The sequence below is a fragment of the Neofelis nebulosa genome, chromosome 1, assembly GCF_028018385.1.
Source record: "Neofelis nebulosa isolate mNeoNeb1 chromosome 1, mNeoNeb1.pri, whole genome shotgun sequence".
Lineage (NCBI taxonomy): Eukaryota > Metazoa > Chordata > Mammalia > Carnivora > Felidae > Neofelis > Neofelis nebulosa.
Window position 1 is genome coordinate 220,802,862 of NC_080782.1, and position 24,181 is coordinate 220,827,042.

Sequence of the window (24,181 nt, forward strand, 5' to 3'; positions counted from 1 at the left end):
ACTCTCACTGTTTGCATTTAACATAGTGTTATATACAGAAAACCCTAAAGACTCCATCAAAAAACTATTAGAACTAGGGGCACCTGGGTGGCTCAGTCAGTTAAGCATGAGTTCAAGCCCCGTGTCAGGCTCTGTGCTGACAGCTCAGAGCCTAGAGCCTGCTTCAGATTCTGTCTCCCTCCCTCCCTCCCTCCGTCCCCCCCGCCCCGTCCCTCCCCAACTTGTGCTTTCTCCCTCTCAAAAATAAAGAAATAAACTTAAAAAAAAAAATTATTAGAATAAATGAATTCACTAACACTGCAGAATATAAAATCAATACAAAAATTGATTACATTTATATACATTCATAACTATCAGAGAAATTTTTTAAAAATCCCATTTACAACTGCCTCAAAAAGAACAAAATACCTATGAATAAATTTAACCAACGAGGTAAAAGACCTATACACTGAACTATAAGGCACTGATTAAAGAAACTGAAGAAGACACAAATGGAAAGATATTCTGGACTGTTATAATACAGTTAAAATGTCCATAGCAATCTAAAGATTCAATGCAATCCCTATCAAAATTCTAATGGCATTTTTCACAGAAATAGAAAAAACAATTCTAAAATTTGTATGGAACCATAAAAACAATGCCAAGTAGCCAAAGCAAACTTGCAAAAGAAGAAAAAAGCTGAAGGCATCACACTCCCGTATTTCAAACTATATTACAAAGCTAAAGTAATCAAAATAGTATAGTACTGACATACAAGTAGACACATAAAACAATAGAACAAAATTGGGAGGCCAGAAATAATCCATGTATATATGGTTAATTTATCAAAAAGAAACCAAGAATATACAATGGGGAAAAGACAGTCTCTTCAATAAATGGTGTTGGAAAACCTGGACAGCCATGTGCAAAAGCATGAAACTTAACCACTATTTTATACCATACACAAAAATTAACTTGAAGTGCTTTAAAGATGTGAACATAAGACTTAAAAAACCATAAAACTCCTAGAAGAAAACATAGGCGACAAGATCTTTGACGAAGGTCTTGGTGATGATTTTTTTAATGTGACACCAAAAGTAAAAGCAACAAAAGCAAAAATAAATAAGCAGGACTATATCAAATTGAAACACTTCTGCACAGCAAAGGAAACCTTTAACAAAATAAAAAGGCAACCTACTGAATGAGAGAAAATATTTGCAAATCATATATCTGATAAGGAGTTAATACCCAAAACATAAAGAACTCATAAAATTCAATTGTGAAAAAGAATCTGGTTAAACAACAAGCAGAAAATGTGAACACACATTTTTTTCAAAGACATACAGATGGCCAATAAACACACAAAAAGATGCTCAAAATCACTATTCATCAGGGAAATGCAAATCAAAACCACAATGAGCTATCATCTCACACCTGTTAGAATGGCTATTAAAAAAAACAAGGAATAACAAGTGTTGGTGAGGATGGAAGAAAAGGGAACGCTCATGCACTGTTGGAAATATAAATTGGTGCAGCCACTAGGGAAAATAGTAAAGGCATTCCTCAAAAAAATTAAAAATAGAACTACCAGGGGCGCCTGGTGGCTCAGTCAAGCGCCTGACTTTGGCTCAGGTTGTGATCTCTCAGCTCATGAATTCGAGCCCGACATCCAGCTCAGTACTGACAGCTCAGAGCCTGGAGCCTGTTTCAGATTCTGTGTCTCCTTCCCCTCATTCCTCTGCTTGTTCCTCTCTCTCTCTCTCTCTCTCTCTCTCAATAAATAAACATTTTAAAAAATGAAATAATCTCAAAAAAAAAAAAAAAAAAAAAAAAAAAAAAAAAAAGAACTACTATATGATCCAGCAATTCCACTTCTGGGTATTTACCTGAAGAAAACACTAACTTGAAAAAAATACATGTACCCCATGTTGATTGCAGCACTATTTACAATAACCAAGATATGGAAACAATCGAAGTATCCATTGATGGATAAATGGGTAAAGAAATTATGGTATATCCATGTACGTGTGTGTGTACTCAGCCATAAAAAAGAATGAAATTTTCCCATTTCCAACAACACGAATAGACCTGAAGGGCTAAGTGAAATAAGTCAAAGAAAGACATTCCATATGAACGCTCTTATATATTAAATTGGAAAAAAAACAAAAACAAAACAAAAACCTAAGCTCATAGATACATAACAGATTGGTAGCTGCCAGAGGCAGTGGGTGGGGGAGAGAAAAAAATGGATGAAAGGGGTGAAAATTAAAAAAAGAAAACAAATGGGACCTAAGACCCATTTCAAACTTCTAACCTAATTAAATGTAAGAATAAATTTATGTTTAAGCAATTAAAAAAATATGTAGCAGATAGAAGTACTATTATCAATGAAATTAATTAAAGTATACTCTAAAAATGGTCAACAAAATATGCAACAAAAAGACTAGTCAGACAATATAAATTTCACTAGGTTGAACAATTTTCAAGCAGCAAAATAATTACATTGTAATTTCAAACATAGAAAGCCAATACAGATGCAATTCTATTTACAGTAATAGGGGAACTAAGATGTATTTGTATTTGAGCTATGTACTAGGGTTTCCGCTCTTAAAATTCTACGAAGCACAGCTTTTTTTTTTTAAACATTTGTTTATTTTCAAGAGACAGACACAGTGTGAACGGGGAGCTGCAGAGAGAGAGGGAGACAGAATCTGAAGCAGTCTCCAGGCTCTGAGCTAATAGCTCAGAGCCTGACATGGGGCTTGAACCCACTAACGGTGAGATCACAACCTGAGCTGAAGTCGGGCACTCAACCGACTGAGCCACCCAGGCACCCCTATGAAGCACAGCTTTTATAGTTCCTCTGAAAATTAGAACAAAAGGGAGAAACTTCCCAAGCCTAAAAGATATTATTCTTGGCAATATAGAACCATGAAATTAATGAGCTGTCTACCAAAGGCCTATCATTAAAAAAGGATATGAGAAAAACAGTCTACAAACAAACAAACTAGAATTAGATTTCCTTCCAACCACTCTTCCATCCCCAACTTCAATTATTCACAACAGGCAAAACTTGCCTTCAGAACAGGTGTTTCCAGCTTTTTTCATATCATGATGTACAAAGAAAATTATAGAACTTGAAGGGAATACTGGGGAAAGAGGCCAGGGCTATTCCAGGAGGAGTCACCAGCTTTAAGGCTCAGTGGCCCCAGTCCCCATGCCACCCACAGAACTGAGGGGAAGCAAGTTTAGCCCACCTGTAATGCATTTGTATCTCTCTATATTGGTTGGTGATTTAAGAGCTTTTTAATAAATGGAATTAATACTCTGTGAATTTTTCAGTAATGCAAAAAACAAAGTAGCCAAAATCAGCATTAGGAATTGCTAGCTAGATAGACAGAACCAGGTGTATTTCTAAGGCAATTAGATCCCATAATCAATACCTTTTGATATTAATGACTCCCAACAAAAGACAAAACTGCCCTCAACATCTTCATAGTAGTTACCAAACATATCTTTAAAAAGTAGCATTTCTGATCCTCTAAATTTAAAAGTCCTCATTAGTCACTAATCCCACTTCCACACTGTAATCATCATCTGCAGTGTTATTTGACAAAAACATACTTTCTAGACGAACAAGACACCTTCTGTTCAAATGGGCTCATAATCAGAGCTGCCTACCTGCTCCTTATTTCATAGAAGTCCTGGTCCCAGAGACCTTGCCAGATCTCATAGTATATCAATACTCATAGTATATCCTGCACATATTAACTATTTTTTCTTCTTTTAATCATTTAAGCGCCATTAAAGATTTTTACAAGGAATAAAGAAATCAAGAAACCGGCATCCAAATAAATCCTACTTGTTTTATGAAAAAGTTTCTACATAGATTATTTTTTCTGACAAAACAATGAACTTTGACTAAATGAGAAAATATATGGAGAAGACGGAAAAACCAATTATAATAATTTGGAAATAGAAAAATACAGCTTTTACTGACCTCATCATATATAAAACAGGCCTTACCAACACTGGCATGAAAAACATTTTATGGTTCAGCATTATTACAAATGAATGAATTGGTAAGCAAAAAATCATCTCTCAAGAGATCAGACTAACAAAATTAAAAGAATGAAGTCAAACCGGTCTAAGTGTCATCCTTAAGAAGGGAACAGCAGAATAAGAAAACCTTATACTTTCTCAACTGCATTTCAGAGTTTTCCCTCCTACTTAGCTGGGTCTTCTTTAGAAATTAAAGTTTAGGTCATATAGATAAGATCAGTTCTCAAGGGAGTAGTTATTAGAAAGAAATCTTTCCAAGAAATATTACAGAAATACAAAGTACAATCACAAGTTTTCTTTAAATTTGACCTTTAAGAGCCTCTAATATACATTGTTTTGGGGGTAAAATTGAGGCACATCTTTTATCATGCACAAGTTCAAAGTACAGGTCACCATTAATTAACAAAAATTTCACCAAAATTAATACTATTTTACACAAGGCTTTCAATAAATAAAAAGAAGTTTGCTTATAATCTGAATAAAAAGTATTTTTTTCTGATTAACAAAAAATTAAACTATAAAAAATCATGTTTCCAGGTCAACTTGTCATTCAAAAACATAGCTTTAATATAGGATATATTTCTGAACTTGTCCATGCCCCCACTTTTGAAAGAAAAACCCATTCTAGAAACAAGTACAAAATGAGTAAACTTTAAAATTTTTAAATGCTCCATAGCCTTCTTAAAAAACTAATAAAACAAAGTCTTCATCAAAGCACATTTAAAGCTATATTAATCAAGTATACATACAGGAGAGATTGTGCTAATCTCCATAAAATTGCTGGGATCTTAAATACCACTAAAAATAAAATGCAGTGTACAGCTAGTACATGACTATTATGGCCCCATATTAAACCATTAAAAATGTAAAGTGAAGGATTTCTTCTAAAGTCAAACTTTATTTTTTAATTAAGAGATTAATATAAATTAACAGAATTCACATTAACAAAAGCTATTAAGGTTTCTCTTATCAATAAAAGAATCTATTAATAAACATGCACAAATATTTAGTTCATTTAAAATATAACAACAGTTATTGATTACCTACGTGCCAGGTACTCTCCTAAGAGTCTGGAATGTATCAGTGGACAAAAGAAGACAAAGAAAGCCTGCTCTCATGGAGCTTACAGTCTAGCGCTCAGCTTCTTTTTCCCTCCCTTTGGTTCCATACTTCTCCCATCAAACCATATAAACAGCTAAGATTTCCTTCACCATTTCCTTAAAGAATCATCACAAGCACCAATCTTTTCAGCTTCAGAGTATTAAGCAGAACTTCCTTCCTCATAATTATATTCCAACTAAAAACAGGACTTTAGATTCCTAATGCCAATGTAATTGATTCTTAAGTTACTAGCACTATGGGAGCTCATAATAATCTCATACTAATTTTAGAATGCCAACAATCATAAAGTTCCATCTTCTCTTTTAAGTAAATAAAATTTATTTTAAAAAAATAAAATAAAATAAAAACTGTAAGTTGTTATAAACCAAAAGTTCACATCTTATCAGAGTGCCCATGTCAAAGTGGCAAAAGTTTTTCTTAAGTTAGTACCTAATTTTTTGGCAACTGCATAAGCTTCATCTGGTGACTTTGCCACATGTCCTTTGGGAATGGAGACACCAGCTTCTTGCAACAATTCCATACTCATGTATTCATGTAGTGAGAGATTCCTTTTTTGCTGCTGCTGTATTTGGAGTCCATGGTTATTAAACAATCCAGAACTTCCCAGAACCTAGAGATATTGGAGACATATTATACATGATAGTGATTTGGAAGTTATTATTAAAAACACCTTCTCAAAATACGTTTTTATATAGAATATTTGGTTCTTCATAACTATAATAAAACTGTTACATTAAATCATCAAAGTATAATATTCAGGCTACCTAAATTATAACCTAAGAGCTAACCTACCTGCTAAATATCAAACGTTACCCTTTAGTTTTAACTATTTCCTCATCATGTCTAGTCCTTATCTTTTATTTGAGCTTTACCACTATATCTCTAATGACCTACAGATTTCTACCTCAGTGCCAAATTCAGCAGATCTAAAGCCAACCTCATCCTTCCCTTTCTTGTCTCCACCATTAAGCACCTAACAAATTGCTTGGCACTAGATATGCCGTAGTTGAATGATCTAGTACCATTACTCTTTCATACACACAAGACTCAAAACCCTGGTTTCACCTGTAGTGGTCACTGTAGTGTGCTGCTCAGATTCTCCTTTCAGAGCCCCAACTGCTGGGCGTGTGGGCTGCTGATAGCTCTCAGCTGAGTTCTTTCATTGGCACTTCCTTGCCCAAAGTCACGCCTTCACATTGCAGCCTACATCCAATGACTGGTCAATGGAGGTTAAGGCAAGGATATAAAGTCCTAGCACCTCGCCCCAATGTTGGATAATTCTGAAGGACCATCTTAGTTCCAGATCTCCCACAGGAAAGGCAAAGGCTCCTACTGCAACTACATGACAGTTCTACTTCTCCCTCTATTCAACCCTCCTCCCTTCACTCTCCCACAGGGGTTGATCCAGATGTCACTCTCCAGTTGACTTCCTCCATGAAACTCTTCATTTCACAGCCTGCAAATATCATTCAAATTCCTCAATCCTACCAACCTTATATGGCAATATGGAGAACAAATTAAGTGCTATGGAAGCTCTGAAAGAGTGAATTGAAATTACACATTTAATTATCACCCAAACATTTCCATTCTCTATTCACAGAAGGCAGAATACTGAAATATGGTTCATATCAAACACACAATATAAGAATTGAAGTTAAAGGAATTATATATAAACAGTCCACTTCTTAAAGGGGATTCATGAACTATTTGCATCAAAATGCGAATGCACCTGGGATGTGTCTAAAACTGCCGATTCTGGGGCCCCGCTCACATCCGAAAAGTCCGAATCTCTGGAATGGGCCTCAGGAAAGCTGCATTCGTGTACCAAGTCATTCCCCTGATAGTTAAGTGCCCTACAGTTTGAGAACCACTAGTCTAAAAAGCCAATCACATCTAGTAACCACTTATTTCTGATTCATCTGGTAAGCCAAAATCCTGGATAACATTTCACCAGGGTAGCTCAACTCCCTGATTTAGTGTCACTTCAATATTAAAACCCAGCAACATCCCAAACTGTTCAGCACACATCTACTTTCTGAAATCCCATTCCTGGGTATAAAGGCAACAGAAATTAGTGTTCAGTCTACCAAAAGGCAAATATATATTCAGGGACACCTGGGTGGCTCAGTTGGTTAAGCGTCCAACTCTTGATTTCAGCTCAGGTCATGATCTCTTGATTCATGAGAAACAGCCATGCCTGGGGCTTTTGCACAAGAGCCTGTTTGGGATTTTCTTTTTCTCTCTCTCTGTCCCTCCCCTACCCATACTGGCGCTGTGGTGCTCATGCACACTCTCTCAAAATAAATATTTTAAAAACTTAAAAAAAAGAAAAAGAAAGTTCATAGCAGGCTTATTCATAATAAATAAAAAATGAAAACGACCCAAATGCCCATCAATAAGATAATAAAATGTTATATTCGTATACTAGGATACTACAGTGCAATTTTTTTTAAAAAAACCTATTGCTCACAATACAGGGCAGTAATCTCAAAAACACAAGTTTGAGGAAAAGAAACCACACACAAGAACACATACTTATATTTTTTATATAGTTCAAAACCAGTCAAAATTGGTGATAGAATTAGTGGTCACCTTCTGTTAGGGAGTATTAATAGGGAGAGAGGACATGGGTGTTTTCGAGGGCTGAAAATATGACATACCATGATCAGAATGGTAGCTACACAGATGTATACATACATAAAAATTAATCTAGCTACCCAAATTGTACACTTTATATAAATTATACCTCAAAATAATAACAAAAATAAGGGGGAAAGGGAGTTTTTAGCACAGCTTGGTAAATTAGTTATACAAACATTTTTTGAATGCCTATATACCAGCACTGTGCTAGGGATGCTAAAAGAATAAAGCCAACTTGGCGTCAGCTGCAGAATTCATGTAGTATATATGAACATATAAATGAACAACTATAGCACATATAACAGCATTAACAGACTCATGAGGCAGCACCTAATTAACTGAACAGACTAGAAAAAATGCTACAGAGGCGTGATCTCAGTTAAAAAAAAAAAAAAAAACTAACAGCTATAAGGAACACTTTGGGAACAACTGGGGAAATCTGAATCTAAATTTCCTAAGTATGATAACTGTAAGTTTCCTAAGTATATAATAACCATATTGTGGTTATTTAGGAGAATGTCCTCATTTTTAAAAGACATATGCTAAAACATCTAGGGATAAAGTTCCATGCTACCTGCTACTTACTCTCAAATGGTTGAGCAAAAATAAACGGAATGGAATTTTATACACACACACACACACACACACACACACATGAATACAATTTTATAAAGATGAAGCAAATGTGGCAAAATGTTACATTTAGGTGAAGGCAATTACGTGCTCACTGTACTACTGCTGGCACATTTCTATCAGTTTGAAGTTTTTCCCAAAAAAGTTCAAGGCAAACCAGTGAGTGACACAAAGCTCTGAGTATATTTTTACAGTTTCTTTCAAGTACCTATATTCACAAAGAATCAGTAGTATTCGTAAAGTAACGTTGATTGCTTTTATACTACCTTAAAGGTTTTTTAATATCTAAGGTATTGATAATCCTTTCCTTGCACCACTAGAAGTTATGACTTGAAATATCAGTTTTTAATTTCACTGGCAATACAAATCCCTGCATAATCACAAGGATTCCCACATTTAAGTCTTTGTCTTTCCTGACATCATCACTCAGAAGATTCCTACTGCCAAAAGGCCACCAATTCCTGGCTAAATTCCTAACCCACCACCCATTCAATGATTTACCTAGTTTAAATAATATGTACTCAAAAGTGGGTAAATGTAGTTACTGGGGAATGTGATTCACGACAACTAAGAAAATATCTTAAATTAGTTCATCTGCTTATAACCTGAACTATTTTATCAGAAATATACTGATAAGGAAGATACAGAAACTAGAAGGGGTCAGAGAATTAAACAAACGTTTAAGAGCATTAGCTAAACTCAGTGTGTGACGGTGAACAAGTTGTCTAGGACGCTGCACCTCTGTGTTCTCATCTACAAAAGCAAGGGGTTGGACTAAGGGCCTTCCAAATTCTAAATCTGTATTATTTAATGTGACAGTGGAAGAAAAGAGATATTAAGACAACATGCTAGGCATCTCCATATGGAGAGACAAAAGCTTTTAAAACAATTTCCAAAAGGATAAAAGTTGTGATGAAAACATATTTGTTCACCAAATCCTCATTTTCTGAAAACTAGACAGCACTTTTTAAGACTCATAAGAAGGAAGTTCAAGGCCAAAAAAAATCACTTCTCTTATTAAGAAGCATACTCATAGTATATACCATCTCCAAGTTTTAAGTATGAACACCTTCCAAAAAGAATAAAAGTCTAAATCAATTCATTTTTGTCACGACTAAGGACTTAATTTCAGAACATAATCTAAAACCCTGAAACTGACTTATGAAACCAATCATGCCCTTTCACAAGTCTGTATCAACTTTGGAAAACACAGGCCAAGTTTTTCCGAAAAAAGCGAAGAAAAAAGTGAAGAGCAGATTCAAGCACACAAGCTTTGGAGCCAGCCAGTCTGGAATTAGGCCTTAGCTTTGACCCTACCTGCTTCCCGACCTGGCCCCAATTACTTGTTCTCTTAGCCACAGTTTCATCAATGATGAGTATATTAATGACGCCCTTAGAGCGTTGCTTACAAGCCTAACGAGACGTAAAATGCTTATTTATTTAGCACAGTACCTGGAAACGGTAAACACTCCGAAACAAAACACCAACGAAACAAAAACCCGTGCTTATTATGCTATACTCTCTTCAGAAATGAAGTGATCCAAAAGATAACTGTCTTCCCCAGTTAGTAAGCTAACAAACATCATCTTATTCCCACGGTTAACACCAACAGTACACAACTCCTTGGGAGAGGTGGGAAACTTCTTGCCTCGTCCCCAAAAAAGGCCAGTCAGCAAGCTGGTCCTGTGAAGTCATTCCCACCTATGACAGCTCCCAAGGGACACGAAAGTACACGTGAAGGGCATTTCCCCCTCCCCACAGAAGGGCCGCAGAAGCCTCGGCCCACCTCGCGGGGCACAGAAAAAGGAGCAGAAACTGCCCAGGCACCTCCACCTCCACTTGGAAGCGCCCTCCACCCGCCTCCCTGCGGCCCCTCGGCAACTGGGTGAGCAGCCGCAGCCAGATGGCCCGGGAGCAGAGCAGCGCAAACATGGGCCCGCTCTCTGTCACGGCAGGCAGCACTCCAGGGCACGCCGCCCGCGGGCCCGGCTGGGCACCCCATGTCACGCAATGTCACCTACTGCGAAGTGACCCCGAGCCGGGCCTCAGATCCCCTCACACCTCGCCCACAGGAACCAGGTCTCCCACCTCGCCCTTTCTCCTGCCGGCCCTCCAAGCGAGAGCCGGCTGGGCCGCAATACCTGGGCGGCGGCCCGCAGCGCCGGCCGGGACCCGCGGCTTCCAAGGGCGGCTGTGGCCAATAGCCGGCTGTAGAACATGGAGGCCGCCATTTCTGAGCCCGACCCCGTCCCCTCGGCGCCGTGCGCAGGCGCAGAGGCGCAAGGCGGCCGGCGACCCAGCTGCTAGCGACGCGCACCCCACCCCTCGCCCCACCCTTCGCGGGCGGGACCTCGGTTAACTCTGCAGATGCGGACTCTCTCTCTCAGCAGGGATTACCAGCTCAAGCTAAGTTGGGCTTGGCGGGCACGGAGCAAACTTTGACCCTTAGAAGTCAGCACCGCAGCCTTAATAGCCAACCTGTGGCCAGAAGGCAACCTGAACACTTCCTAGTAAAGTGGTAAGATGTGGTATTGGAAAGATGACCATCGCCACCATCTGTGGGATCTTCACTTCTCTGGGCCTTAGTTACCTTATCTGTAGGATGGGGTTCATTTAAAAAAAAAGTAATCAATGTCTGCGTTCATAGAGCAGTGAGGGGGAAAAAAAGGCGATTCTGCCTTCAAAAAAAAAAAAAAAAAATCAGTCACTACTTACCAATCCAGATGGCACACCAGCATCATCTGGGAAGCTTTAGAAAATTTCCTTCACCAGGCCCATCTGAGGAGTAGAGTCTTATGTGTATCTCTTATGTGTATCTCTTAATGAGATACACACATTGACAATTGAAAAGCCTGATGACGTGTGCCCCATCAAGAATTGACCATTGGACGGATGACTGGGCGCTTGTTCACTGGATATCTAGCTATAAAATGTGTCAAAGTTTTCAGTATAAAATGTTAACCCAGGAATGGATGGGTGTGGCTGACAAGTATCATCCAGACTCTGGCACCTGCTTCTGAAGTGCAGTGGCGCAATGCACCGAACAGCGATGTATAAAGAAAAAAGTGAATCCGAAACAAGCAGCCTCTCCGCTTATGGAATGGAAAGGGGCTTTTTGCAGCCCCCAGAATCTCTGAGCTTTTAAAGGCAAGACATTCTCAAGGACTTTTTCATTTTATTGGCACTCATGAAGGACTGTCCTCAAGGCTCCTTTCATCACTAAAAGACACCATGTGCAGTTAGAAACAGGGAAGGGAAAAACAGACACTGGTAGTTCAAATGTCTCTTCTTCCACCCTTCTACTGCCCATCATTGCCAATCAAATAAAATCTGGGGAATGATCTGGGGCGCCTGGGAGGCTCAGTCTCTTAAATGTCCTGCTCTTGATTTCGGCCCAGGTCATGATCTCACGTTTCATGAGATAGAGCCCCCAGTTGGGTTCTGTGCTGACAGCCCAGAGCCTGTTTAGGATTCTCTTTCTCCCTCTCTGTGTTCCTCCCCTACTTGCACTCTCCCTCTCTCTCTCGGTCTCAAAATAAATAAATCAATAAACATTTTTTTAAAAATCTGGATAATCTGTCTAAAAAGCTGTGGCTGGGACCTACCAGTTTCTGTTAGGAACACATATGCCATCAGCTATGAATAGGATGTACTTATTTTCAAGCCATTTCTATTTAATTGCTAGTAACACAGAAGCTGAGCTAGCAGATCAAACCAACCATCTGAGTCTAAGGCCGCTTATTTAAAGGGTAAACTCAGAATAAGGTCCCATGGGTAAACACAGAACAAGTCCATGAACTTAAATAAGATGTAAGGCTAGAATTCTTCTAGGAGGCTTACTGCTTCACACCCTTCCAGTCCACGTCACAGGTGATCCATTAAACATGTCTCCTGGTGTGTCTTTTTCGATACTAGCTTAAAAACAGGCAAAGCAGCAGCAAAAATATGGGATATGGGATAAGCCGAGGAATGAGAAAGAGAACATGCAGATCTTGTGGGGCCGGCTCCTTTGGAAGCCTAAGCAAGGGGGCAGAGGTGCACTCCTTCCTCAGCACTCCTTGACTGTGACCAGAGCTCTGTATGTCTTCATACCTCACTAAAAGAATTCAGTGAGGTGAAATGATGGGACTCCTACCTGCTAACCTTGTTTTATTTTTAGACAATCGGCCTTAAAAAATGAAATTGCTTTACTAAGAAACTACTTTTTCCACAGCAAAAACTTTTGTAATTCTTATCTGCAAGGATCTCAGAAACTAGTAGTAGGCAGAATGTAGAAGGTAGAACATGATAAGGTGGAGGGTAGAGCAAGAGTATATGAGGAAGAAGGGAAAAAGGAATTATTCTTCACACACAATGGCCTGTAGTCTCCCACTGTGTCTATTTCTGCCTTCTACTTGGAGATTAAGGACCGAGGTGGTGTACAGGAAAATCAGGGGGATGTCCTAAGGAAGAGAAGACTTCAATTTTTTCACAGTCCTTTAAAATAATTAAAGTTTTTTACCCTGCACATTTTATTGCCCAGAGCAAGGCCTATTGGTTAGGTGATGGGAGTTAAGGAGTGCACTTGATGAGCACCGAGTGATATATGGAATTGTTGAATTACTATATTGTACACCCGAAACTAATATAACACTGTATGTTAACTAACTAGAATTAAAATAAAAACTTAAAAAAAATCTTTAACTCAACAAATAACTTTGCAGTATGTGAGTCAAATGTAAATGGAGCTATAGAAGAAAGAGCTGACTTAGATAGGCACTGCCTATCAGTGTTAACACTAACTAGATTTAAGAGACTCTAGATACACAGCCAGTTAGTGAGTGCAGACTTATCGACAGATGAGAAAGTGGCTGTCGTGTATGACTTTGAAAATTCAATGGATAAAATGGAGGCTAATTCAAACTTAGAAACAAATATGAAAATTCAACGAGTCACAGAAAAGACGCTTGGTTTGTATTGTAAGTCACGAAAAGAAGGAGGAAAGTTTGAAATGTAGTTCAAATTACTCTTGCTAAATTTTTTTTACAGAGAAACGAAATGTGAAATTCTCAAAAGAAATAATAAACTTTCCTATTGTTAACTATGGAATTAATAGAATTACAAAGTGCTACAGAAACAACTTCCAATATATTTGCTTACCCTGAACTTCTACTGAGGGCTGAGTGAATAATAGCTATTTACTGAACACTCAGTTTTTGCCAGATCCTTACATTTTTTTTCTATCCTTTATGGTGCCATAAGACATTTTCAGAATTCTCTGATTTTCATCTTATTTTATTTTACCCATCCAACCTCTGCCACAGAAACAGTTACCAGATCTATATAGGTTCTTGAACTAAAGTTTGGGGGTGAAGAAAGATGAGTAACAGAGTATGGGACAGCTGTATGTTTACACAGGATTTCTCTTAGTTCTCTTAAAGCCTCAGAAATAATAGTAGAAACACTTATCTAGACCAACCTAGAACGGCAGTGGCAAAGGGCAAAGAGAAATACATCTTCTTAGTAATCCTCTCAACCCTGCATTTTACAGAAGGAAAAACAGAAGCTCAGAAGCAGTGAGTAATTTGCCCAGAGTCACAGCTTTTACCAGCACAAAATCTGAACCCAATTCTGTATTGACCAGATGAGAATTTGAGATAATAACTGAGATTCATATCATCTTATCATTTTATTTAACCTTTTACCTTTTACTCCACTTAATTAATAGTATTCGCCACCTAAAGGAAAGAATGATGGTACAGATCATCAGAGGACAGGTTTTGAGATGTAAATGCAAGCGCTTGGAATTAGAAGGGACTGAATGAACTTCAAGTTTCAAAAGCCAGAACCAAGAAGGGCTCTAGGAAAGTTGATGCTTTAGAAATGGAATTATCTTGTCCCTAAAGAAGATAGAGAGAGGAAAGTGGGAGGGAAGCAAGGAACAGTGGTGGTTCCTTGACGAGGTCCCCTATGTTTTGCACTCTCCAAGACCACTGTCTCCAGGATGAAGGGTAATTCCACCCCCAAAGAGATTTGGGGATCTAAAACAAGGAGTATTGGAAGGAGACACAAAATCCCTTGAGCACAGTGGCAGCACAGGAGTGGAATCCTCTGGCAGGCCAGTATTCCCCTGTAGATGGAGCTGAATAATATTCTTAGGATATGTACCCATCCTACCAAAGCTGGGGAAGCCTGCAAAGGCTTGCAGAACCCTCAAGAGCTATGTAGACAAGCATTGAGAGACAACAGGTAGAAACATGGAAGGATAGCTTTGTAAAGAACAATGACACAGAGCATATGGGAAGAGGGATGTGACAATAAATGTCAGTTAGATAACAATACCAAAGGCTAGATGTTCCCTGTTCATCTGTCACTGCATATATATCTCCCGGATCGAAGAAGGCAGGAGGGGGATAGATCCTGATCTAACAGAGATTAAGATTCTGGCACTTGATGTAATAAGGTTAATGATGAGAATTCAACTTCAGATGTAGAAAAATAGTCATATTTCTCCCACACATGAAAATATGAACTGAACGTGGTACCACTGCTCCATTGTTGAGGTAGAAGATTCTTTTGTCCTTCCCCAGCCTTGTCATACTTCCATTTTGAGGCTCTGAGAGGACATTGACTTGAAGAGTCTCCTGAACCAGTCTCAACTTTGGCTGCATCCAAGAATCACCTGGAGAACTTTTAAAAATACCTTTGCTTAGGCCCCACCACCAAAGAGTCTAATTCAATTGTCCGGAGTGGGACCTAGAGTGGTATTCTAGAAGAGTTCCCCTAGTGTTTCTAATAAGCACCCAGTAATGACAATCATTCCTGTCCTGCTCCTTCCGCCACTATCCTCTCTGTCTCAGTAAGGAAAAAGGTGACCACTATGGGTGAGCACTGGATTTAACATCAGTAGACTTGGATTAAACTGTAGTTCTGCCACATGCTAGTTGTATGGTCTTTTTTTTTTTTTTAAGTTCATTTATTTATTTTGAGACAGATGGCAAGAGACAGAATCCCAAGCAGTCTCCTTGCTGTGAGCACAGAGCCTGATGTAGGGCTCAAACTCACAAACTGTGAGATCATGACCTGAACTGGAGTCTAGCTCTCTACCAACTGAGCCACCCAGGTACCCCTAGCTATGTGGTCTTAAGCAAGTCACATATTCTGAGTCCCAGGTTCCATGTTTGTAAAAATAAGCGTGTTCATCTTCAACAGCTGTTGTAACAAATTGCCACAAACTTGATGGTTTTAAAACAACATAAATCTATTCTCTCTCAGTTCTGGAAGCCGTAAGTCCAAAATCATGATCACTGGGCTGAATTCAAGGTGTCAACACTCCTTCTTTAGGGGAAAATCTGCTCCTTGCCTTTTCCAGGTGGCTCCTGGTACTCCTTAGCCTGTGGCTACTTCACTCGAATCTCTACCTCCTTCTCTTCTGTGTCAAATCTTTCCGTTTATAAGGATATGTGTACATTGAGAGCCTACTATAATCCATGATAATCTTCCGAACTCAAGATCCTTAGTTTAATCACTAAGAGAGAGAAAGATTCGTTTTAAGGAATTAGCTCATGGGATTAGGAAGCCTGACAAATCTAAAATCTGCAGGATGAACTGTCAGGCTAGAAACCCAGGGAAAAGCTGATGTTGCAGTCTAAGTCCAAAGGCCATCAGGTGGGAGACACAGGAAGAGATGCTGTTTCCTTCAAATCTGAAGCCAATCAGGCTGGAGTATTCTTTCTTTCGGGAGAGGCCACTCTTTTGTTCTATGTGGGTCTTCAACTGATTGGGTGAGGCCCACCCATGTCATAGCAATCTGTTTTACTAAAAAGTTCAATGTTTTAATGTAAATCTCATACAAAAACACCTTCATAGAAATACCCACCATAATGTTTGACCAAATATCTGGGCACCATGGCCCAGCCAAATTGACACATGAAATTAACCATCACAGATATAAATATGTGTGTTTACATGTTCTGTCCACCAGGGAGGCCTGGGAGCAGCAACATCCAATAACAATATGCACTAAAGGTATTATAAGGTTCCAAAGGTACTTTTAGCAGTGGCGCAGTAATTGTGAAGAATCAATACCTAGTAAATTTAATAAAATGAAAGCTGTTGGGAAAACAGATAACATGCAAATCACCAGCTATTAGCGACTTAATATTGATACTTATCACAAAACACCATCTATATTATATTAGAGGAAAATTCAAGGCTGCAAGAAAGCTTGCTACTATAATGGGAGGAAGACACATTTTAGGAAATCAGCATGACAAGCTACTAAAGTAGAGGTAACTCTTATTGTCTAATTGTCTCAGAGGGATATTACTTTGAAACTAGATGAGAAACTTTTAAACACAATTGTCCCTTATGTGAAGCATCTACAAGGATATATGCTTTATTTCAATACAACTAAGAACTAGAAATGTGTATTTGTCTGCTTTAGCTAGACTATGCTGCAGTAACAAACAGCCCCCAACATCTCAATGGCTTACAACAGTTTATTTCTCATTCATGTTCCGTGTCAGGGGTTTCATGTTGGCTGCAACTCTGCTCCATATTTCTTCTCATTCTAGGACCCAGACTGAAGGAACAATTCCTATCTGGATATGACATTCTTACAGCAGACAAAAATGTTGACCTTGTGGGAAATAGCAATGGCTGTTAAAGCTTCTGCTAAGAGCTGGCATATTGTAATCTCTCTCTCATTAAAGGAAGTGAAATGGCTAAACCTAATAATAAGCCAGAGACTTATATTCCTTCCAAGGATGTGCCACAAATCACATGGCAATGGGCAGGGATATGCAATCATTTTTTGTAGGGAAGGGCGTCAGTGAATATTTGGGAATAATAATGCAATCTATCACAAAGCGCATTCACTTACTGAGCAATTACTATGGTGGTAAGCACTGGAAAAATGCAGTGAAGACGAAAGACATTGTATCCTTAGTTGCTTAGGGGATAACTACCAGAGAATGCCTACTATGGGGCATATACTACACTAGATCTTCTACTTATGGTGTCCTAGTTAAGTCTTTTCATAACCCTCTAAGCTATTATAGATACTCATCATTCTCATTTTAAGAGAAAACTGTGGTTGGCTAAAGGATCCAAGATCTCTCTGATAGTTTGTAAAAATAGCCACAAATTCTTCTGCTCCCTGCATCCATACTTTGCAATGGAACAGGGCAGATCTTCCCATCAAGAAGCAGAAACTATTGCTCCACTCTTAAATCTGAGTTGGCCACGTGACTTGCTTCGGCCAATGAGACATTAACAAATGTGACAAGCAGAGGTGTGCACACTGGGGCTTGCCCTTTTGCTGTTCCTGAATCGTGCCACTATAAGAACAAGTCCAGGCTACTCTGACCTGCCCTGCCCTTAAGGATAGTTGTAAATAGAGAGGCAAGAGGTGAGTGAAACGTCAGTTTTTCTTTTCTGTGATCTTCAGCCTGGAAAAGGAAGGCTCATAGATGAGCAAGGGCAATACTGAAGGCAGAAGAAGATTGTTTTGTTCTGCCCCAGCCTTGTCACACTTCCATTTTGAGGCTCTGAGAGGATATCGCCTCTTAGTCTCCTGAAGCAGAACACACTTGGTCAGGCAGAGGTTGGCCAATAGCCAACTTTGGTTGTTACATGGGGACTCCACATTTCCTGCCTGCCAGATCCCTAGGCACATGTTAAGCCTACATAGATTCAAGGAAACTGTCTTCCAAAAGTGTTACAAGCCTTGGGGGCGCCTGGGTGGCGCAGTCGGTTAAGCGTCCGACTTCAGCCAGGTCACGATCTCGCGGTCCGTGAGTTCGAGCCCCGCGTCAGGCTCTGGGCTGATGGCTCGGAGCCTGGAGCCTGTTTCCGATTCTGTGTCTCCCTCTCTCTCTGCCCCTCCCCCGTTCATGCTCTGTCTCTCTCTGTCCCAAAAATAAATTAAAAACATTAAAAAATAAAAAAAAAATTTTTTAAAAAACAAAAGTGTTACAAGCCTCATATATCAACTTCATACATCTGGACATCTTAAGTAAAAATAAGGAGGAGAAAGGTGACTGAAAGGCCAAGAGAGACTGAATGTGATTTAAGGGGCCTGACTAAATTATTAGACTGGACTCTTTTGAACCAGATTGAATATTTAATGAATTCTCTACAGACCCATATCCCAACTAATGACAAAGAATTTGGGGAGAAAATTGGAAGGAAGGAAGGAAGGAAGGAAGGAAGGAAGGAAGGAAGGAAGGAAGGAAGGAAGGAAGGAGGAAGAGAGAAAGAGATAGTCATTATTTTTGTACATCTGAGTTATGATGTGAATTAAATTGTGATTCTGCTATAATGCATACAATGCCATACTACATAAAACCGTAAGGTGGGTTCTTGAGTTATTTACAACTTTGAATATCAAACACGGATCAGGCTGCGAGGGAAACAGTCCTCTCCTGGTAAAGTCCTGGAATCCGGCAGGGAAAGGGCCCTTGTGTGCCTGGCTACCTACCCTTCGACTGGGAATCTGGATAAACTAGGAAGGAGATGTGGCAATAAGAAGCTGTGTTAGGTTCTCACGCTTCGGTAACTACTAGTATACCCTGTTCAAGGAGTAGGGAACTCTCCAAAAGGGAATTGTGACATGTGGATTCTCCAGAAAAGACTTAAGTATCAACTAAGTGGGTTGATTTACATTTCTTTTGTGTGATTCATAAACATATGAATGGTGTCTTTTTCCCGTCATAACTATTTGTATTTCATGTGGATCATGCCACTGTTTTACATACAGCATAAATGTATCAGGGAAAACTGTTTTCTAGTTTGCTCAAATACATTGAAACTATTTTGTTATACGGATAATTGACGTGAAATGTTGCGGTTTGGGAGCTAATGGTCAAGAAAGAATTCTTGAGAACTCTTTGGTGAAAAATGGTGGTTTTATTAAAACATGGGGACAAGACTTATGAGCAGAAAGAGCTGCACCGAAGTTGTGAAAAGTGGCTGACTATATACTTTCAAGTTGGGAGGAGGAATTTGGAAGAAGGGTTTCTAGGACCATGAGGGGCTAGCTGCTGTTGGGGAAAGATCGTTTACTACTGTCTAGTAAAACCTTAGTCATGAGACCCTTCAGATATGTATCAGTGGGCCGTATGTTTGAAGGATAATTGCTAACATGTATCTTGGGAGGGTAAGGGGCAGAGATAAAGGAAGTTTCCAAAGGGATTATCACACGTTTAAGTAAACTTACAGGAACCTGGAGGTCAGGCTAAGGTCAAGCTAAGGTTGCCTTTTGCCTCTCTCTAGCAATGTACTAACATCGAAGCAATTGAGTTCCCAGAGGAAGGTTACCCTGCCTGTCCCACATACTTGCCAATGGGCTGTAAGTTATAAGAAAATCTAATTTTTTTTCTTTTGCTGTTGGTTCTCCACATCAGTAATGAGGAGAGAAGCTTCTGTTTAAGCATTTGTCTATAGGGCACTTACAGGTGAGTCACTGCTCTGAGTCCCCAGGACACCAAGATCAAAGACATTCTCCTTGACCTTAGTGCTTCTCTGGGCTGATGCTATTCTTTTTTCACATCTTTACAAGATTCTTCAAAGTGTAGGCAAGACCAGGCTGTGACATACAACCAGACTTTATTGAAGGCTTCAGGATGGTAAAATGAAATTATAAACCCAAAAGAGAAAACTTTAAACTGGCTACTAAATGTGACTTCTGAATATCACAGGCTGTCCTCACCTACCACTCCTTTAGCCCCTGACTTCCTACTACATGTTAGGAGTGGCCTACTCTCCTTAACAGGAATGCGTGACCTAGAACATACCCACCCCTCCCCTTCCCCCAGCTCAGGCTCCAGCCTAAGACTAGCTCCCAGGAAACACCACAATCTTCAGAAAACAGCTCCACACACAAGGATGACAACTTTTGACATTGGTAAATAGAGCAGTTTAGCTCTGTGCTGCCTTGAACCTCTGCACCGCTGAATTGCAACTCAACTTTTTCTTTCCACAAGTTCATATTGCATTTTTCTTTTTTGGTTTCTTTTTTTAAAGTCAGATTTATTGAGGTGTAATATACATATAGTAAAATTCATTCTAGTGCATAGTTCTGTGAGTTTTAACAAACACATGGTCATGTTACCGCTGCCACAATCAAAATATAGAACAGTTCCTTCATCCACAAACATCCCTTGTGCCCTTAGAGTCAGTCCCTTCACAAGCTCAGCCCCAGGCAAAACTGACCTGTTTGCTATGTCTGTAGTTCCATCTGTTCTAGAGTGTCACATAAACGAAATCATATACATGGCAGCTCTTTATATCTGATTTCTTTCACTTAATATAATGTAAATCTATCCATGTTAAATATATCAGAAGTTTATTCCTTTATATTGCTGAGTAGTTTTCTATTGTACGAACTTACTACATTGTATGAATGTACTACAGCTGATTTATCCATTTGCCAATAGAAGACCATTTGAATTATTTCCAGTTTTTGATAATTATGAATAAAGCCACTCTAATATTTGCATATAGGTCTTTGAACATAAGTTTTCATTTCTTCTGGGTAAATTTCTAAGAATGGGATTGCTGAGTTGTAGGATAAACCTATGCTTAACATTATACAAAACAGTAAATTGCTTTCCAAAGTGGCTGTACCACTTTGCATTCCCACTGATGTGGAAATAAATGTTGGGGTTTAGAGCCGATGACCAAGAAAGAATTCTTGAGACCACTTTGTTACAAAAAGGTGGTTTTATTAAAGTGCAGGGACAGGACGTATGGGCAGAAGGAGCTGCACTGGGGTTGTGAGGAGTGACTGATTATATACTTTCAAGTTGGGAGGGGGATATGGATAGTATTAAATCTCTAAGGAATTTTGGAAGCAAGGTTCCCAGGACCTTGAGAGGGCTAGCTATTGTTAGGAAAAGGTCATTTATTAATGCTTAGTAAAAGCTGAGTAATGAGACCCTTCAGATGTGTATCAGCGGGCCATATTCTTGGAGGATGATTGCTAACATATATCTTGGGGGGGAGGGTAGAGATAAAGCAAGTTTCCAAAGGAATTTTTATATGTCATAGACTTACAGGATCCCGGAGCTGGGGATAATGTTAAGCTAAGGTTCCCTTTGGCCCCTTAGCAAAGTATCATCACTGAGGCATCTGAGTTCCTAGAGGAATGCCACTCTGCCTGTTTCAAGGACTTGTCAGTGGGCTGTAGGCAGTAAGGAAATTTAATTTTTTTCTTTTGCTTTTGTTTCCCACATCCCCTGCCAACAATGTATGAGAATTCTAACTGGACTGCCAGCACTTGGTATTACCAGTTTTTGTGGTTAAAAAAAAAAAAAAAAATCTTATTCATTCTAACATATTTATATGTGTTTATTTGCCACTCATATCTCTTTTTGGTGAAATCTCAGCTCAATCATTTTGCCCATTTATTTATCGGGTTGTTAGCTTTATTGTTTTTGGTCTTGAGGATTCCTTACATATTCTAGATCCAAATCCTTTGTTAGAAATGTGATTGCAAAGTTTTCTCTGAAGTCTGCAGCTTATCTTTTCATTTTTAAAAATACTGTATGTCTTAGTTACCTCAGGCTTCTAAAATCAAGTATCTACCATGCACTGGGTGTCTTAAACAACAGACATTTGTTTCTAACAGTCCTGGAGGCTGTGAAGTCCAAGATCAAGGTGCCAGCAGATTCTTGTGAGAGCCATCTTTCTAGTGTGCAGTCACCTTCTTCTTATGTCCTCACATGTTGGGGACAGATCAGCTCTCTGGTCTCTGATAAAGGCACTGATCCCATCATGAGGATCTCACCTTTATGACCTCATCTAAATCCCAAAGTCCTCGTAATCAAATATATTTGGGGGTTCGACTTCAACATATAAAGTTGGGGAGGGGTGAAATACAATTCAGTCCATAATAGTGTCTCTCAAAGAGAGTAAGTTTTAAATTTTGATGAAGTCCAAATTATCAATTTTTTTTTAACAGATCATACCTTTGGTGTCATATCTAACAAATCTATGCCTACCCAGATCACAAAGATATGCTCTTATATTTTTTTATAGAAAATATATACTTTTAGGTGTTTTCATTTAGTAATAGTCCTTTATGAATGACCTGTTTGTTATACGTGGCACCAAGTATAAATTAAATGATCCTTTGTTGTTGTTCTAACACCGTCTGTCAAAAAAGGTCTATTTCTGACCTCTCCATTCTGTCCATTGATTTATGTGTCTATGCTTTTATAAATACCATATTTTTTAAATTAGTGTGGCTTTATCCTCAGTCTTGAAATCAGGTAGTAAGAATCCTTCAGATTTCTCCTTTTTAAAACTTGTTTTGATTATTCTATTCCTTTGCATTTCTAAATAAAATTTAAAATCAGTTCATTTCTACTGGGGGAAAAAAAGCCTCCTGGTATTTTGGTTGGGGTATCATTGAAACCATATAAATTAATTTGAACAGATTTGTCAGATTAACAATATGAAGTCCTCTGGGGCACCCATATGGCTCAGTTCGATAGGCATCCGACTCTTGATTTCAGCTCATGATCTCATGGTTCGTGAGTTCAAGCCCTGCATCGGGCTCTGTGCTGACAGCGTGGAACCTGCTTGGGATCCTCTCTCTCTCCCTCTCTCTGCCCCTCCCCCACTGGTGTGTGTTCTCTCTCTCAAAATAAATAGATAAACTTAAAAAAAAACCAATATGGAGACTTCTGGTCCATGATCACGTATTTTTCTCCTTTTATTTAATTTCCCTCAGTGATTTTCAATAGTTTTTGGTATACAGGTTTTGCACATCTTTTGCCAGATTTATCCCCTAGTATTTTATATTTTCTAGGATATTGGTTTTGAATTTGGTTTCTGAATTTATTAAATATTATTTATTATTAATTTTTTTTTCAACGTTTTTTATTTATTTTTGGGACAGAGAGACAGAGCATGAACGGGGGAGGGTCAGAGAGAGAGGGAGACACAGAATCGGAAACAGGCTCCAAGCCATCAGCCCAGAGCCCGACGCGGGGCTCGAACTCACAGACCGCAAGATCGTGACCTGGCTGAAGTCAGACGCTTAACCGACTGCGCCACCCAGGCGCCCCAAATATTATTTATTATTTACTTATTTTATAATGAGGCACTGAATACCTCATGTAATTTACTGAATGCTGTACTGAGTGGAAAACAGAATGGTTGCACAGGTACTGGCACCGGTGGCTCACTGCTGCTGCCCAGCATCACAACCTGCTGCCCACATGACATGTCCCCACCCTGGGAAAACATCAGAATTCTAAATTCAAATTATGGTTTCTACTGATTGTGTATTGCTTTTACACCATCATAAAGTAAAAAAAAAAAAATCATAAATAGAACCATTGTAAGTTGGGACTACCCATATATCGAAATATAATTGATTTTTGTATACTGACCTTGAATCCTAGAAACTTGCTAAATTTGTTTTAGTAGCTTTTTTGTGGACTTCTTAGGATTCTGTGAATGGAGACAGTTACTTCTTCCTTCCTGACTTAACGGTCTTTTACTGATATTTCTTGATTTTATTGGTTGCACTTACTAGAATCTCCAGCAATGTGATGACTTAAAGTGATATCCTTGCTTCTCTCAAATCTTAGTCTTTCACCATTGTATTAGGCAGCCAGGGCTGCCATAAGAAGTACCCCAGCCTAACTGGCTTAAATAACATGTATTTTCACACAATTCTGGAGTCTAGAAGTCTAAGATCAAGGTGTCAGTGGGACTGGCTTTTCCTGAGGCCTCTCTTCTTAGCCTGTCT

At 39.0% G+C, this 24,181-nt stretch overlaps 1 protein-coding gene across 2 annotated transcripts in view; it reads right to left on the reverse strand.

The window, feature by feature from the left end:
• SUCLA2 (succinate-CoA ligase ADP-forming subunit beta) overlaps nt 1-10,717 on the reverse strand; it is a 43,124-nt gene extending 32,407 nt beyond the window's left edge. Inside the window, exons 1-2 of one of the 2 annotated variants that reach the window (XM_058685385.1) lie at nt 10,578-10,717; nt 5,593-5,773 (exon numbers count right to left, since the gene is read on the reverse strand). In XM_058685385.1, the coding sequence (XP_058541368.1) occupies nt 5,593-5,773; nt 10,578-10,667 (271 nt within the window). In that variant the 5' untranslated portion in view covers nt 10,668-10,717. Of the gene's footprint in view, nt 1-5,592; nt 5,774-10,222; nt 10,440-10,577 lie in introns of those variants that run through there. The other variant, XM_058685376.1, reaches the window with a different exon arrangement.
• Nucleotides 10,718-24,181: the final 13,464 nt, after the last annotated feature.